At 50.9% G+C, this 15,427-nt stretch overlaps 1 protein-coding gene across 10 annotated transcripts in view; it reads left to right on the plus strand.

The window, feature by feature from the left end:
- The window catches only part of RFX2 (regulatory factor X2), a 94,203-nt gene that overhangs the window by 46,196 nt on the left and 32,580 nt on the right, over nt 1-15,427 (plus strand). For all 10 annotated transcript variants that reach the window (XM_060145431.1, XM_060145430.1, XM_060145432.1 and 7 more), the window contains exons 2-5: nt 1,452-1,564; nt 4,244-4,333; nt 6,277-6,356; nt 7,782-8,043. In XM_060145431.1, coding sequence (XP_060001414.1) covers nt 1,460-1,564; nt 4,244-4,333; nt 6,277-6,356; nt 7,782-8,043 — 537 coding nt within the window. In that variant the 5' untranslated portion in view covers nt 1,452-1,459. The remainder of the gene's footprint in view (nt 1-1,451; nt 1,565-4,243; nt 4,334-6,276; nt 6,357-7,781; nt 8,044-15,427) is intronic.

Consider the following 15,427-nt stretch of genomic DNA (forward strand, 5'->3'; position numbering starts at 1 on the left):
GAGGCACCTGTCACCGCATGGCTCTGGGGACATCTGGTGGTGAGAACCAAGGCAAGGTCACGGGAAAGAGAAAAATGCCACAGGCACCGCCACGGTCCATCCAGTAGTTCTTGTGGCACCAAAGGCATTTGGGAGGGGGATGGGGGAGTCCTGGGAGAGTCTGTAAAGATGGGATTGAGGCAACACTCTCAGATCAAACACACACACACATCTTTCTGCTTCCCTTAGGCAAATTATTTTCATCTATTATCAGTTTATATTCTTTTAAAAAGGATTTTAAAAAAATTCTCCACCCATTATTGGAGGTGGGGACTCTTGGGGCTGTAGAGAAACATATATCAAAGCTCTGGCCGTAGGTCCTGGGCACCGTGGTATGTGCCATGCTGTCCAGGCCTCCCTGGGGGTCAGGAGCTGGGAGACTTCACTCCTGGGGGGATGTGCTCAGAGCCGCAGCCAGGACGGGACAGGGATGGGGACAGGTGTGTGTGACCACAAAACCACCTCTATGCAGTTTGCGGATTGAACTGCTTCTCCAAAGACTTAAGGTAGCCAGTGTTTATTAAAAAGTGAACAGGGTTTGACTTTCAGCGCTTTCCTGGAGTGGCTATCGTCTGCCACTGCGTGCTGAGATTAAATGAACCTTGGTGGAGAATTTTTAAATTACCTTCTTGAAAGATATCTACACCTGGCTGCAGAGAAACGTACTCGTCTGCCTTCTCATGGGCAAAGGAGCAGAAGGCACTTTCTCTTATTGCTGAAATGCCTGAGGATTTTCTCCAGCCCCAAGGGATGAGCCATTTCTTTCTCTGCTGTCACCTTTTTTCTCCCTAAACCAGTGATTCTTAACCAGCGTTGAATCCATCCCCCATCCCGCCCCCCCAGGGACACTGGGCAATGTCTGGCGACATCTGTGGTGGTCGCGACTGGGCGTGCTCCTGGCATCAAGTGGGTGGGGCCCGGGATGCCGCTCCGCCCCACACAGGGCCCAGGATGGTCCCGCAGAACGTGAATGACCTGCCCAGTGGCAGCAGTGCCGAGGGGGAGACCCTGCCCTAGGAGGATGCGCTTATAGTTTGGGGTGCAGTAGCTCCGCAGATGGCCAGCATCCCCCAGGAGCTTTTGGTTTTGTCGGTAAATGAGTAAAGAAGTCGTATGAGCCCGATCAGATCGGAAAGGGGGAGCTGTCGTCCCCTGCATTCAGGAATTCCTGCAGAGCTATTTTTTCGGGTTTATATTTGGACAAACATCCCCTGCCCCCTCCCTTCTCTCTTCTTATGGAACAGTTGTGCAACCTCTTCCCCGCTTCCCCTTCCTTACCTAGTCTGGCCAGGATCCCCGCAGTTGGACTTGGAAGACTGCAGGTCATTACCGCTCGCCTATCGTGTATGTTGCCTCTTTGGGCTTCGTGAAGACAGCCCTGCCCCACTCACTCTCTCTCCGCCTCTCTTTAGAACTGAGCATGCAGAATTCAGAGGGTGGATCGGATTCGCCGGCTTCCGTGGCTCTGTGTCCCTCGTCAGCAGCCCAGGCGCCTGTGGCCCAGCCTGTGCCAGCCTCGCCACAGGTAAGGGACCAGCCGCCTGCCGCTCAGGCCGCTCCGGGACAACCAGCGCAGCCAGGGTGGGGATGCGTCCACCTTGGTTTTGAAAAACACTTGAATCAGCAGAGCGAGGAATCTCTGTTTTTCTGAATTGACTTCTCAGCTCCATGGCTGCTGCTGTTGCAACGCACCCTCATTTTCCTTCCTCACCCCATGTTATTAGACTTTTTCACTGTTTGTTGTAAAATGGTCCCACCAAGGAATCGATGATCCAAACTCACAAAGAAAGCCCTTCCCCGACTTTGATTTAGTCCATTCTTATCTGCTAGTGGTAGTTTTCTTGTACATTGGAAATGACCCTTCTACACAGAAAGCCTTTCTATCCATAAGGCAAAAGGGAAGTGAGAATTCTTAGGATTTGGTTCAGTAATTGAATCTAGTATTAGAATCGGTATATTCTTTAAAATTTGCAGAGAGAGAATTTTCACATTAAGGCTCTCCCAACTTCTAGATTTCTATAGTGGATTGAAATACACCATTAAGTAGACATAAACATAAAATTAGTGACGTAAATCTACCAGAAACCGAAGGTAACAGAACAGACCAAAATCATAGACATGTGCAGAGGTCCACTGTGGCCACGTGACCATCTATGATTTACAAATCTAAAAGTTAGGAGCACGACAGAAAGAATTGATTATGGCAAACAAACAAACAAACACAAAAAACCCCAAAAAACGTAATTCAGCAAAAGCCAAAAGGCAAACATCAAAGCCGTTTATTCAGTTTAGAATGTGTAGTTGGACATGTTTAGCATTTATTTCTTGGAAGTGTGGCGGCCCCAGCATGGGTGCCAAGAGGGCGTGATCACTTGCAGTGTGGTCTAATTGATTGTTTCCTTGCCCACTGAGCCTGATGCGTGAGCCCTCCACCCCATGGAGCCCTCCACCCTCTCACCAAACCCCCGTCTCAGGCGCCCCTGGGCCTGGGTGACGGCTGCCTTCACTGTAGCGGCTGCAGGCTGACTGGTCCCAGGGACCTGCCATGGCCACCGTGTACATCCCAGGCTCCAGGGCTCCAGTCCCTGATGGAGATGGATCCAGTCCCGCACCCCTGCCTCGATGGTTGTGTCCCCGCCCCCGTCGGGCACCTCTCTCGCCTGCAGTCTGCACTGCACTCCCTAAACAGTGAGCACCCAGTTCATCCCCAGTAAGGGGCGTTCTTGCTCCCACTGTCCCCATTATGCACTCTTCCTGCTTCCACTCTCAGCCCTGGCCATCCACCAGGACTTCCCACCACAGTGGGCGTGTTCTGCCACCAGCCCCACCAGCCCCTCCAGGCTCCGAGCACTGGCAATGTAGCCAGTGCCGCTGAGGAACTGAATTCTGCAATTCATTTAAATGGAAGTAAATTTCAGCGTCCACAGAGCTACACAGCTACTAGCTTCCGTATTGGACAGCTCAGCTTTGGAGTGTGTGCGTGTATATCCTTAATATTCTTATTTATTTGAGGCGAAATTCACATGGCCCAAAATTCACCATTTTAAGGTGAACAATTCAGTGGCATTTAAGACATTCACAGTGTTTTGCGACCTCCACCTCTGTCTAGTTCCAGAACATTTTCATCCCCCAGAGAAGAAACCCCGTCCCCATGAGCAGTCACCCTCCATCCCTCTCCCCCAGCCCCTGGCAACCACGAATGCACTCTCTGTCCCCGTGGAGTTGCCTGTTCTGGACGCTTCGTGTAAATGGAATCACACACTGCATGGCCTTTTGTGTCTGGCTTCTCTCACTGAGCGTTATGTTCGCAAGGTCCATTCACATTGTAGCGAGTGTCATTGCTTCTCTCCTTTTTCTGGCTGAGTGATGTTCCCATGTGGGTTTATCCGTCCACCCTATTGATTTCTGTACCATCTGTGTTCTCTTTGCCTCTGGAGGGCCGAGTGTATTGAATTCTTATTAGAACAGTGGTGTTTTATAAAGCCAAGCCCCGCAGAATCACCACAGCTGGTGATACTTAGGGTCCAAGTGGGACGACCATAGACTCACAGTTGATGACTTCCAAAGCCCAGCCTTTACAGAAACAAAGCGCTCTATTTCCTCCCTCACCTTGAGGGTACGTTTTGATCCTTCATGTTTTCCTAGCTTTGTCCAACCAGTCCTCCAGGCCAAGTGACAAAGCCACACTGGGAAGATGGCTCAGGGGCCCAGAGAGCAGTCTTGGAGTCCAGGAGGGGCCTGGACTGAGTCTGGGTTGTAGAACTTCTGACGCTGAGGCCGCAGGACATAGACCTGGCCTTGACCATTCTAGGCTTCCTTTTCCCTCGTGTGTAAAATGGGGACAGGTCCAGGGGCTACTGAGAAACGATGGGGTGTGACCCAGCTCGTCCGGCGGAGGAGGTGGTGTGGACGACCAGCCTCGGCATCCAGCTCTCAGCCCATGTCACCTTGATGACTATCGACCCCAAGGAGGCAAAGCTGCTGGGTGTGTGTGTGCGTGTGCGTGTGTGTGCACGTGTGCTCGAGTCCCCACTGTGCCCGCCTCAGTCAGCCTGAGCCGTGTGTGTGCGCGCCCACCTCTCCTTTCCTACCCGTCCCGCTATGTTTCCATAAAGCGACAGTGGGCGCAGTTGAGCTGTGACCTGTGTTTGTTTCCAGGACTAACCTCTGACAAGCCTAAATGTCCTCTTTCCTTCCCTTTTAGAGGGTGTTGGCCCAGGCAGCAGGCTCGGCTCCCAAGGGGGCTCAGATGCAGCCCATCTCCCTCCCCAGAGTGCAGCAGGTGCCGCAGCAGGTAACCACAGCACAGGTGACTCGGGGCGAGGTTGGCACGTAGCACCTTGGAGCCCTGTCTGAACGATGATGCATGCTTTTCTGTTGTCGCTGTTCCTTTTCGTTTGATGTGTTCAGTTCCTTACCAGAAAGTTCTTTTGGAAGCTGTGTTAAAAAAAAAAAATCTTTTGCTGCAGATAGGTTGCATCAAGCGAAGAAAACTTATGATCTTTCATTCATTCAGATATTCAGCCTTTGGGGCACAGGCGAGCCCCTAGATAGAGCATGGGGTGCAGCGGTAGACACACAGGCAGATAGAGGAGGTTTCTGGATTGGAGGAGCACCGAGCCCCCTGGGGAGGCAAACTCATCTGCAGGCAAGTGCTGGACCCTCAGACGGGCACTTCTTGTGAAATTAAATGATTTGAGGAGAAAGCTTGAATGTGTGGGCTCACCAGCCAAATCGCAGCCCAGATCATCAGCTCAGACAGGCGGTGTGATCTGAGCAGGGGTTGGCAGACCTCTTCTGGGAAAGGCCTAGCCGTACATTTTTCTTTTTTGGCTTTGCAGGCCAGATGGTCTCTGGCACAACCATGCAACACTCGCGAAAGTCACAAAGGAATGGTGTGGCTGTGTGCCAATAAAGCTTTATTTATAAGAACGTGCGGGCCGGATTTGACCCGAGGGCCAGAATTTGCCGACTCCTGCTCTGTAAGATGCTGAATTAAAATTCGTTCAGGCTCCTGCCTGAAAGGAACCAGGAGCATATGGAGATGGCGAGACCCCAGAGGACACACCTCTCCCTTCGAGGGGCTCCTGCCCAGAGTAGTAGGGTGTTTAGAGATGTTTGCCTGGTGCTGTGTGATTTTCGGGGTCCTAGGGGAGAAGCGAAGGCATGGGGGTGGGGGTGGGGGGCTAGCAGGGAACCAGCGGCCCTGCTTTAGCTCCTTGAGGGAGGGGCGACCACGACTCCTGTGATTCCGGAAGCTTGCCCTCCTCTGTGGGGTTGGGCCTGTGCCTGCTATTTCTCCTGGGCCACCCAGACTTGGGGGCTGACCTCTGCATCTTACCCAGTCCGCTAAGACAAAGGGGGTTGTGTGTGTGCATATGTCCCCCGGGTTGGGCTGTCCTCAGAGGTGGGAATCGGCCCTGTCCTGCCGCTGCATGAGAAGGCCTACAGAGAGGGCACGATGAGACTGGCCCTCGATTTTCTCACCCCCAAACAAGGTTGAATCAGGGACCCGCTAAGCCTCCCTCTGCGGTGGGGTCCCGAAGTTCTGCACACAGAGCTCTGGGCCTCCACCAGCAGGGCCCGAGTCCCTTGGGGGTCATCAGCTGAGGCTGTGAACTGACCAACGAGGGAGGGGTCTTCCCACCGGCGTCCTCCCTCCACCCCCCCGCCCCACTCCAGGTACAGCGCTCCTGCTAATTCTGCTCAGACCTTCAGAGTCTCTTCCAGCGTGGCTCCCAGGACCCCGACCCGTTGCTGGGGACGGCCTCCAGGGCCACCGAAAAGAGTGGCAGGGGGCGGTGGAGCGTACGAGCAGCTTGAGCCCCCTCCCCTGCCAAGGGGCCGTGGGGGCATCGGGCGCTCCGAGGTCCGCATTCCGTCCACGTCTCTGGCGTCTGCTGTCCAGCAAGACTGGCCCCTCTGCCCAGTGGCCAGCAGACCGCAGGCATCCCCCCAGCCCTGCTCTGCACCTTTGCTCTGAGCTGGGCTCCTCCCCGCACAGAATAGGGGCCCAGACCCGCTGCGGTTCCATTTCCGTTTGGGCTCATCCGGAATACGTGGCCTTGACGTGACCGTCTCCCCTGGTTTTTTTAGAAGTGCCAGCTGGGGGCAGGACAACTGTGATGTGGTGCTAAGTGTTCACAAAAGGCAATAGGAGATACTTCTGCCTGAATAATCTGGAAGTCCTGAGCAAGGAAGACTCCGTGTAACACCAAGTATCTGCTGTTGTTTCAGGTCCAGCCCGTGCAGCACGTGTATCCCCCCCAGGTGCAGTACGTGGAAGGGGGGGAAGCCGTCTACACCAACGGAGCCTTGTACGTGGTGTCCTCCCCCTCCCCCGAAAGGGGCCTCACAGGGAACCGACTGTAGGCCACATCCCAACCTTCTGTCACGACGCCCACTGGGCTCCCCTGAGGATGTGTTTACACAGAATCCTTTCCCTTACCCTTCGGGTGACGTGTCCCAACTATTACAATGGCATAAGGACATCACAGCCTGGTGGAGATTTCAGAAATCACAGACTGTTATACTTTCACTTCTAGAAAAGGCAGTCTTTAAAAACAAACCCAAAAAAACAATCCACCTTCTAAGTCTGAAGATATCCTTTGCAATCCAGAAACCGTGTCCATCTCTGCTTTTTCATCCTGGCCTCTGTTAACCTCTGGCTTTTTCTGATGTTGGTAAAACTTGATCTTCCATTTGTCAAGGACGTCTAGGGTTTTCTGCCTTCAAACTCCGTGGTGCTTGGGGCAGAAAATGATGCGTTTCCCAGAAGCTCACTGTGCTCGGGACGCGCGTCCTTTTGCTTGTTTCTGCCTCTGGTTTCCACGACTCCCGTCCTGAGGGCGCGGGAGGGTTTGGTTGTGGTTAAAGAGATGTGATTGCTGCAGTCGTGGGCTCCCGCAGCACAACACTGAAGGCATGACGCACACTGACCCAGAGGAGCGCGTGTGAAGCCTGTGAGCCCCCAGCAGGCTCTGGGGGACCCTCCGCAGCAGCATCCTGGCTCGACTGCACTGCGGTCAGACAGGACGTCCCCCGGGGGCCGGAGAGGCTGCCCTGTCCCCCAGAGGGGCCTTCCCTCAGTCACCCCTGAGGAAAATCCCCTGCTGACCGGCTTTCACTGCGGCCGGATGTACATCAACCGACATGGTTAATGATCTGATCCAGATGTTAAAGGATTTCAGACAAATTCTTGGAATCCCTTAGACATTCTTTTTATTATGCAATTACATTTTTTAAAAAAAAACTTTCTGGTTTGAAAGAACTAGAGACTCCCAGGAAGTTGCAAAATTAGCCCAGAGTCCCTTGTACCTTTCACCCAGCCTCCGCACCCCCGGTGGTGACATCTTCTATGACTGCAGGATGGTATCAAAACCAGGGCACCACATCGGGCCATATTCAGCTTCACAGCCTTTAGGCGCATGTGTGCACACGAGTGTGTGTGTGTGTACAGCTCTACGTGGTCTTATCCCAGGGGTAGACCTCCAGTAACCAGGGTCGGGTCCAGCCCCGCTCCACCCACCAAGCCCCGCCCCACCCACCAAGCCCCGCCCCCGTCGAGTGCAATTTGCACGTGCGGTTTGTAAATGACCAGTTGCTGAGGGATCAGCTGGGATCCCGAATGCTTTCGGAGACCATGGCTGTGAACTCGCTGTATTGACAGCCGGGTCTGACTTAGCCACGTGCTCGGCGCCGTGGTTTCCGGCGTTTACGTGAAGCCTTCTCTCTCCCGCCAGGCGGACGGCGTATGCCTACAACCCCGAACCCCAGATGTACGCCCCCAGCAGCTCCGCGTCGTACTTCGAGGCCCCGGGCGGTGCCCAGGTGACCGTGGCAGGCTCCTCCCCGACGGCAGTCCCCGCCCACAGCATGGTGGGCATCACCATGGATGTCGGGGGCAGCCCCATCGTCTCCGGCACGGGAGCCTACCTCATCCACGGGGGCATGGACGGCACCCGGCACTCCCTGGCGCACACATCCCGCTCATCACCCGCTACGGTATGTACGTCCCAGGCTCTCGGGGGCAGCAGGTTAGGCCCTGAATAGACTCCCGGCAGCAGCAGGGACGGTGAGTAGAAGGCAGCCGGGAGCACGGGTGTCGGAACCCCACTAGCCTATGACAAGCGCCCCCGTCTTTGAACCTCGGGTCCTCCCTTGGTAAAGACAGAGGGTAGATGGCTGTAGCCAGTGCTGGGAGCGTTGCAGATGAGGAGGCAGCTCAGTGCTGGGAGATGCTGCTGCCGCTGGTGGTCCACCATGACCGTCCTCATCGTCGTCAGCCTCTCCCAGGCGGAGATCAACACTGGACTGGTACCCCACACCTCTGTCCAAAACGGTGGCTTACCTGCTTTAAAGATGTATCTGCTTTGAAAACTCTATTTCCCATATTTACTCTTATTTTTTAAATTAGCACAGAGTAAAGTGGACGGTGTGGGCTGCACAGACCCATGAGTTTTGACTCACGTACAGACTCGGGTATCTGTCCCCACATCAATACACAGAATGGTTGCATAACCCCCAAAACTCCCTCGGGTGTTTCTTGGTAGCCACGACCTCCTCTCACCCTCAACCCCTGGCACCCGTGGGTCTGCTCTCCGTCACTGTACTTTTGTCTCTGTGGGGATGCCGTATAAAGGGAATCATCCAGGAGACTCCTTTTGTGACTGGCTCCTTTCACCCAGTGTGGAGCCTGGAGATCCCGTCCAGCTGTCCTGTGAGTCAGTGGTTCCTTCTTGTTGCTGAGTCATGTTCCGTGACCCTAACGGCTCGTTCCTCCATTCACCAGCCGCGGTGCCATTTGGGCTGTTTCCAGTTTTTCGTGATTGTGAATAAAACAGCTAGAAGGACTCTCATGTATAGACACATGTTTTCCTTTCTTTGGGGTCAGTCAATACCTACGAATGGGATTGCTGGCTCCTACAGTAAGTGTATGTTTAACTTTATCCGAAACCGCCCGTGTTTTCCCCGGGGGGGAGGTACCATTTCGAGCTCCCCCAGCCAGGTGTGAGTTCCTCTCGTCCCACCTCGTCACCAGCATTTTTTGTTGTCGGGTGTTGTCAGCATCTTTCTTTTTAGCCATTCTCATCGGTGTGTAGTGTTATCTTACTGTGGTTGTCATTATGCATTTTCGTAATCGCTAACGATGGCCAGCACCTGGTCAGGGCCTTTGCCTTTCATGTATGTTCTTTGGTGATAGGTCAGTTGAAGTTTGTTTATTTTTTTAACTGTGTTGTTGGTTTTCTTACTGTTAATTTTGAGAATTGTTTGTATATTCTGGATACAAGTCCCCTGCCGGATATGTGATTTGCAAATATTCTCTCCCAGTCTTTAAAGTGTTTTTTCATTCTCTTAAGAGTGTCTTTTGGGGACTTCCCTGGTGATCCAGTGGTTAAGACTCCACGCTTCTACTGCAGGGAGCCCAGGTTCAGCCCCTGGTTGGGGAACTAAGATCCCACATGCTGTGCTCTGCGGCCAAAATTTAAAAAAAAAAAAAATTTTTTTTTAAAGTGTCTTTTGCAGAGAAAAAAAAAACTTTCCCGATAATTTTGATCCAATCCAATTTAACAGTTTTTCTTTTTTGGAAAGATCGTGCTTTTGATGTCATGCCTGAGAACTCTTCGCCTGTCCCGAGGTCGTGAACATTTTCTCCTCTGTTTTCTTTGAGAAGTTTTATAGTTTTACATTTTACATTTAGCTCCGCTTCATTCTGAGCTAACTTTTGTATAAGACGTAAAGTTTATGTCGAGGCTCATTTTTATGCATATGAAACAACCAGATGTTCCAGCATCATTTGTTAAAACACTATCCTTTATCGGATTGCTTTTCCACATTTGTCAGAAATCAGTTGGCCTGGGACTTCCCCAGTGGTGCAGTGATGAAGAGTGCCTGCCAATGCAGGGCACACAGGTTCGATCACTGGTCCGGGAAGATCCCACATGCTGTGGAGCAGCTAACCCCGTGTGCCACAACTACTGAGCCCGTGCTCTAGAGCCCGTGAGCCACAACTTCTGAGCCCGTATGCCACAGCTACTGAAGCCCGCACGCCTAGAGCCCGTGCTCCGCAACGAGAAGCCACTGCAATAAGAAGCCCGCACACCACAGTGAAGAGTAGCCCCAGAAATGGGTAGACTGGCTCCTCTCACTTTATTCTTCAGTATTATATTGGCTATTTATATAAATTTAGAATTTTCTATATAGATTTTAGATCAGTTTATCTTTATTTCCAAAAAAAATTCCTAGTGAGATTTTGATCAAACAGCATTAAAGCTTTACTTTACTTTACTATGTTGGGTCTTCCAATCCATGAACGTGGTGTGTTTTCTCCATTTACTTAGCTCTTCTTTGATTTCTTTCATCAGCATTTGGTCATTTTTAGCATGCAGATCCTGCACTTATTTTGTTATATTTATGCCTAAGTATTTTTTGGTTTTGGAGCTTTTTTTTTTTTGGCTATGTTGGGTCGTAGCTGCAGCATGGGGGCTCTGTGTTGCGGCGCGCGGGCTTCTTGTGGTGTGCAGGTGTTCTCTCTCTAGTTGTGGCGCGCAGGCTCCAGGGCGCGTGGGCTCTATAGTTTGCGGCATGCAGACTCTAGTTGAGGCGCGCGAGCTCAGTAGTTGTGGCGCACGGGCTTAGTTGCCCTGCGGCGTGTGGGATCTTAGTTCCCTGACAAGGGATCGAACCCGCGTCCCCTGCATTGGAAGGCGGATTCTTTACCACTGGACCACCAGGGAAGTCCCCTGGAGCTATTTTAAATGGTACTGATTTGAAATTTCAGTTTTCAACTGTTCATTGCTAGTGTACAAAAGTATGGTTGATTTCTCGTTCTTGACCTTGCTTCCTGTGACCATGCTGAACTCAATCTTTAGTTCTAAGAGTTTTTTGTGGTCTGCAAATAGGAACAGTTTTAGTTCTTTTCCAGTGTGGGTGACTTTTATTTCTTTTTCTCGCCTTATTGCACTGACTAGAACGTCCAGTACGATGCTGTGTAAGAGTGGTGAGAGTGGGCATCCTTGCCTTGTTCTCAGTCTTAGGGGAAAAGCTTCAGTCTTTCACCCCTAAGTGTAATGTTACCTGTATGTTTTTCACAAATGCCTTTTTTCAGGTTGAGGAAGTTTCCTTCTATTCCTAGTTTTCTGAGAGTCTTTATCATAATTGGATGTTGAGTTTTGCCAAATGCTTTTTTCTTATTGATATGATCACGTGTTTTTTCTTCTTTAGACTACGAATGTGATGGATTTTATTGATTGATTGTCAATTTAAAAATAACTTCCTGGGCTTCCCTGGTGGTGCAGTGGTTGAGAGCCCACCTGCCGATGCAGGGGACACGGGTTCGTGCCCCGGTCCGGGAAGATCCCACATGCCGCAGAGCGGCTGGGCCCGTGAGCCATGGCCGCTGAGCCTGCGCGTCCGGAGCCTCTGCTCCGCAATGGGAGAGGCCACAGCAGTGAGAGGCCCGTGTACCGCAAAAAAAACAAAAAACAAAAAAAAAACTTCCTATTTTTGTGTGGGCTTAATCTGAAATAGAAGATGATGTTCGAGCCTCATCCCTGTTCTCTTGGTCCTGATGTGTTTCCGGGTCACCCTGACATTAGAGGCCCTCTGAGCTTAGCTGTTCTCTCCCTTTCTATGTCCAGGGTGCTCCCCAGGACCTGGCTCTGAGGACAGGCGTGGAGAGAAGTCATTAGCTGTCTAGAGCGGTGACTGTGGGGTGGTGCCTGCCACTCCATCCCAGGGGCACCAGCCTGTCCCTTGCCTCACTTGGGCCCTCCAGGGTCCTCAGCACACCCTTAGAGGATTGGCTGGCAGACCTGAGTGTAGAGCTGCTGTTGATCAGAAGCCTTCCTCACAGACTACATTAAGTTTCACGAATGTGACATCTCCATATCAGCAAACTGCATCAACTCATAATAGTGAATAAGCTAGGGTCGCAGGTCACAGACCTACTGAGATCACAGGTCATGATATTCTCTGCAGTGCACACTGCCTCGCTGGAAACAAATGTGCAGCTCAGACCCCGGGCCACCTGGTTACTGTAGTCTGATGTCTGGGTTGCACTAGAAGAATCGAGTTTTTAAATCAGTTGGCAATCCATGAACAGGCTATGTTTTGCACCCTGCCCACCCCCAGCCCCAAAAGCTCCAAGAGTTATCACCTTGGATGAGCACCTGTCTCCAGACTCCCTCTGCGCTATTGTGGTTTTTTGACTTGCTTTTGGTGTGGGGACATCTCACGAGGATCAGCAGAGATCCAACCAAGAGCCAGGAACAGGACTGGCCCTGAGGTTGCGACAGAAATAACGATGGCTCCTGGATCCGGCATTTCACGTCTATCAGTTTTCTTATGTCAGAGTTGTGTTTCCAGGGACTTCAAGTTAATCCTGCAAACAGAGCACAAAGACCAGAGCAAATCGGCACCTACAGCCCCAGTGAGGGACTTCAGACTTTCAGTGACACATTTGTTTGAATCTCATTTCTGGTTAAAATTTCATCAGTATTGAAATCTTAGAAGTGAATTGCCCAAATGGTAAGTTTTTGATAACTTTTCCTGTTGTGCTTTTTTTTTTGACCCCATGGAGCAGAGATGCTAAGCTGAGAGGTATGCTCTTTGGGTTGTAACAAGGGGAGACTCTGGGGGCTCCGGGGCTGCATGAGGAAAAGCCCGCCTGCCACCATGCCCAAGCAGGCGGCCCCCCTGGGCCACGCAGTGGAGGCTGATGAAGACAAATCGTCTATCCAATTTTGAAGATGATAAAAATACAGCATCCCTGTCCGTGAGGGGATGTACCATTGCAATGTCTCATCAGGGCTCTGGGACCTGGTCTGGTGAAGACCCGTTGGACTCTGCATTTCCAGGAAGTCAGAGAGGGCCAGCACACAGGCAGTGGTGGCCCTGGGTGCTCCAGTCCCACGGAGGTTGGGGGCTGCCTGCCCTGGCGACCCCGCTGAGGCAGGCCAGACAACTGGTGCATAAGCAAGAGCTACACAGAAGCTGGAAGGGCCAGCGCTTCACCTTGGAGGATGGCGGCACATGGGTTCCATCTTTCTCTGGTTGCGTTCAGCTTCTGTAAGCTTTGTGGCATCTGATGTGATTTTCAAACACACCTAAGAAAGCATCATCAATGTCTTCCACCCCCAAGTGAGGAAAATCCTCCTGTCTGGGTGTGTGCAGCAGAGCCTCAGCAGCCCAGCCCCATGGAACACTTTGGGTCTTCTTCGAAAAAACTGAGATCTTAATATTAAAAGTCGCAATATGCAAATGAAAACTACAACGAGGTACCGCCTCACACGGGTCAGAATGGCCATCACTAAAAAGTCTACAAGTAGGGACTTCCCTGGTGGCGCAGTGATTAAGAATCCACCTGCCAATGCAGGGGACACGGGTTCGATCCCCGGTCCGGGAAGTTCCCACATGCCGTGGAGCGCCTAAGCCCATGCGCCACAACTACTGAGTCCGCGCGCCTAGAGCCCGTGCTCTGCAGCAAAAGAAGCCACCGCAATGAGAAGCCCGCGCACCACAATGAAGAGTAGCCCCCGTTCGCCGCAACTAGAGAAAGCCCATATGCAGCAATGAAGACCCAACACAGCCAAAAATGAATAAATAAAATGAAATAAATTTGTTTTAAAAAAAAGTCTACAAATAATAAATTCTGGAGAGGGTGTGGAGAAAAGGGAACCCTCCTACACTGTTGGTGGGAATGTAAATTGGCACAGCCGCCATGGAGAACAGTATGGAGGTTCCTCAAAAAACTAAAAATAGAACTACCATACGACCCAGCAATCTCACTCCTGGGCATATATCCAGACAAAGCTCTAATTCAAAAAGATTTGTGCACCCCTATGTTCATTGCAGCACTGTTTACAGTAGCCAAGACATGGAAGCAACCTAAATGTCCAGCAACAGATGAATGGATAAAGAAGATGTGGTACATGTATATACAATGGAATATTACTCAACCATAAAAAATAATGAAATAATGCCATTTGCAGCAACATGGATAGACCTAGAGATTATCATACTAAGTGAAGTAAGCCAGATAGAGAAAGACAAATATCATATGATATCGCTTATATGGGGAATCTAAAATATGATACAAATGAACTTATTTACAAAACAGAAACAGACTCACAGACATAGAAAACAAATTTCCAGTTACCAGAGGGGAAAGGGGGTAGGGGAGGGGTAAATTAGGAGTTTGGGATTAGCAGATACAAACTACTATGTATAAAATAGATAAACAACAAGGACCTACTGTATAGCACAGGGAACTATATTCGATATCCTGTAATAAACCATAATGGAAAAGAATATGAAAAAGAATATATATATTTTTTAAAAGTCACAATACTTGGGGCCCTGGAATGATAGATTCAAGTTCTGCAGTGTTAAAGCTACAGCAGACATCCCTGAGATGTGGCACTTGAAATCATAGGCATTTCTTTGCTGAGTCATCAGAAACGCAGCTCCTGCTTTCGAAACTCCAGCGAGCATCTTCGCTCTGACCACCAGCACATGTGGATACAGAAGAGACGAATCTTCTATCCTGTATCCAGCTCGCTGGGAAGATGGTCTTGCGGCCGCTTCGAGTGGATGTGTCCGTAAGGGACCTGCTTCAGTCCTGAGTGCTGAGTCAAGGCCAGCGGGGACCCTGGACCGTCCACGGCTCCCTGTGTGTGGACTGGCTTCCCACTCGGGCACCTCCAGTCTCACGGCGACCCCTCCTGGTGGCCCATGGGGCTGGTGCACCATCCACGCAGCGTCACAGCTCACGATGGATCGCCAACCGCTAAGCAGCTCTTCTCTGGAGCCTGTGTTTTCAGGGAAGACCCAGGATATCTTGACTGGACTATGAACTCACACGCCTACTGGGCATTCACTAGAAGCTTCCTCGCCCCCTGCACAGAGTTTTTGTCCAACCACAAGAGCAAAACGTTTGCCGGCAAAAGCACATTATTTGATAAAGTAGTTTCGCCAATAGTACATCCGCTTTTTCTCTAAAATATTCATCATTGGACTTCCCTGGCAGTCCAGTGGTTAAGACTCGTGCTTCCGCTGCAGGAGGCATGGTTTCAGTCCCTGGTTGGGGAACTAAGATCCCGCAAGCCCCGTGGGTTGGCCATAAATAAATAATTCATCATCACTTTTTATCCTTCTAATAGACTTTCTCTTAGAGCAATTTCAGGTTTACAGAAAAATCGAGCAGCTGTACAGAGAATTCCCGTAATGCCCCACCCTGTACCCCACGCAGTTTTCCTTATTATTAACATCTAAGTTTGTTAGAGCATCTGTTACAGCCAATAAGCCAATATTGACCCATTATCATTATTAACTAAAAACCCATCAGGGTTCACCCTATGTTGTACGTTCTATGGGTTTTGACAAACAT

The sequence above is a fragment of the Lagenorhynchus albirostris genome, chromosome 3 (assembly GCF_949774975.1).
Source record: "Lagenorhynchus albirostris chromosome 3, mLagAlb1.1, whole genome shotgun sequence".
NCBI lineage: Eukaryota > Metazoa > Chordata > Mammalia > Artiodactyla > Delphinidae > Lagenorhynchus > Lagenorhynchus albirostris.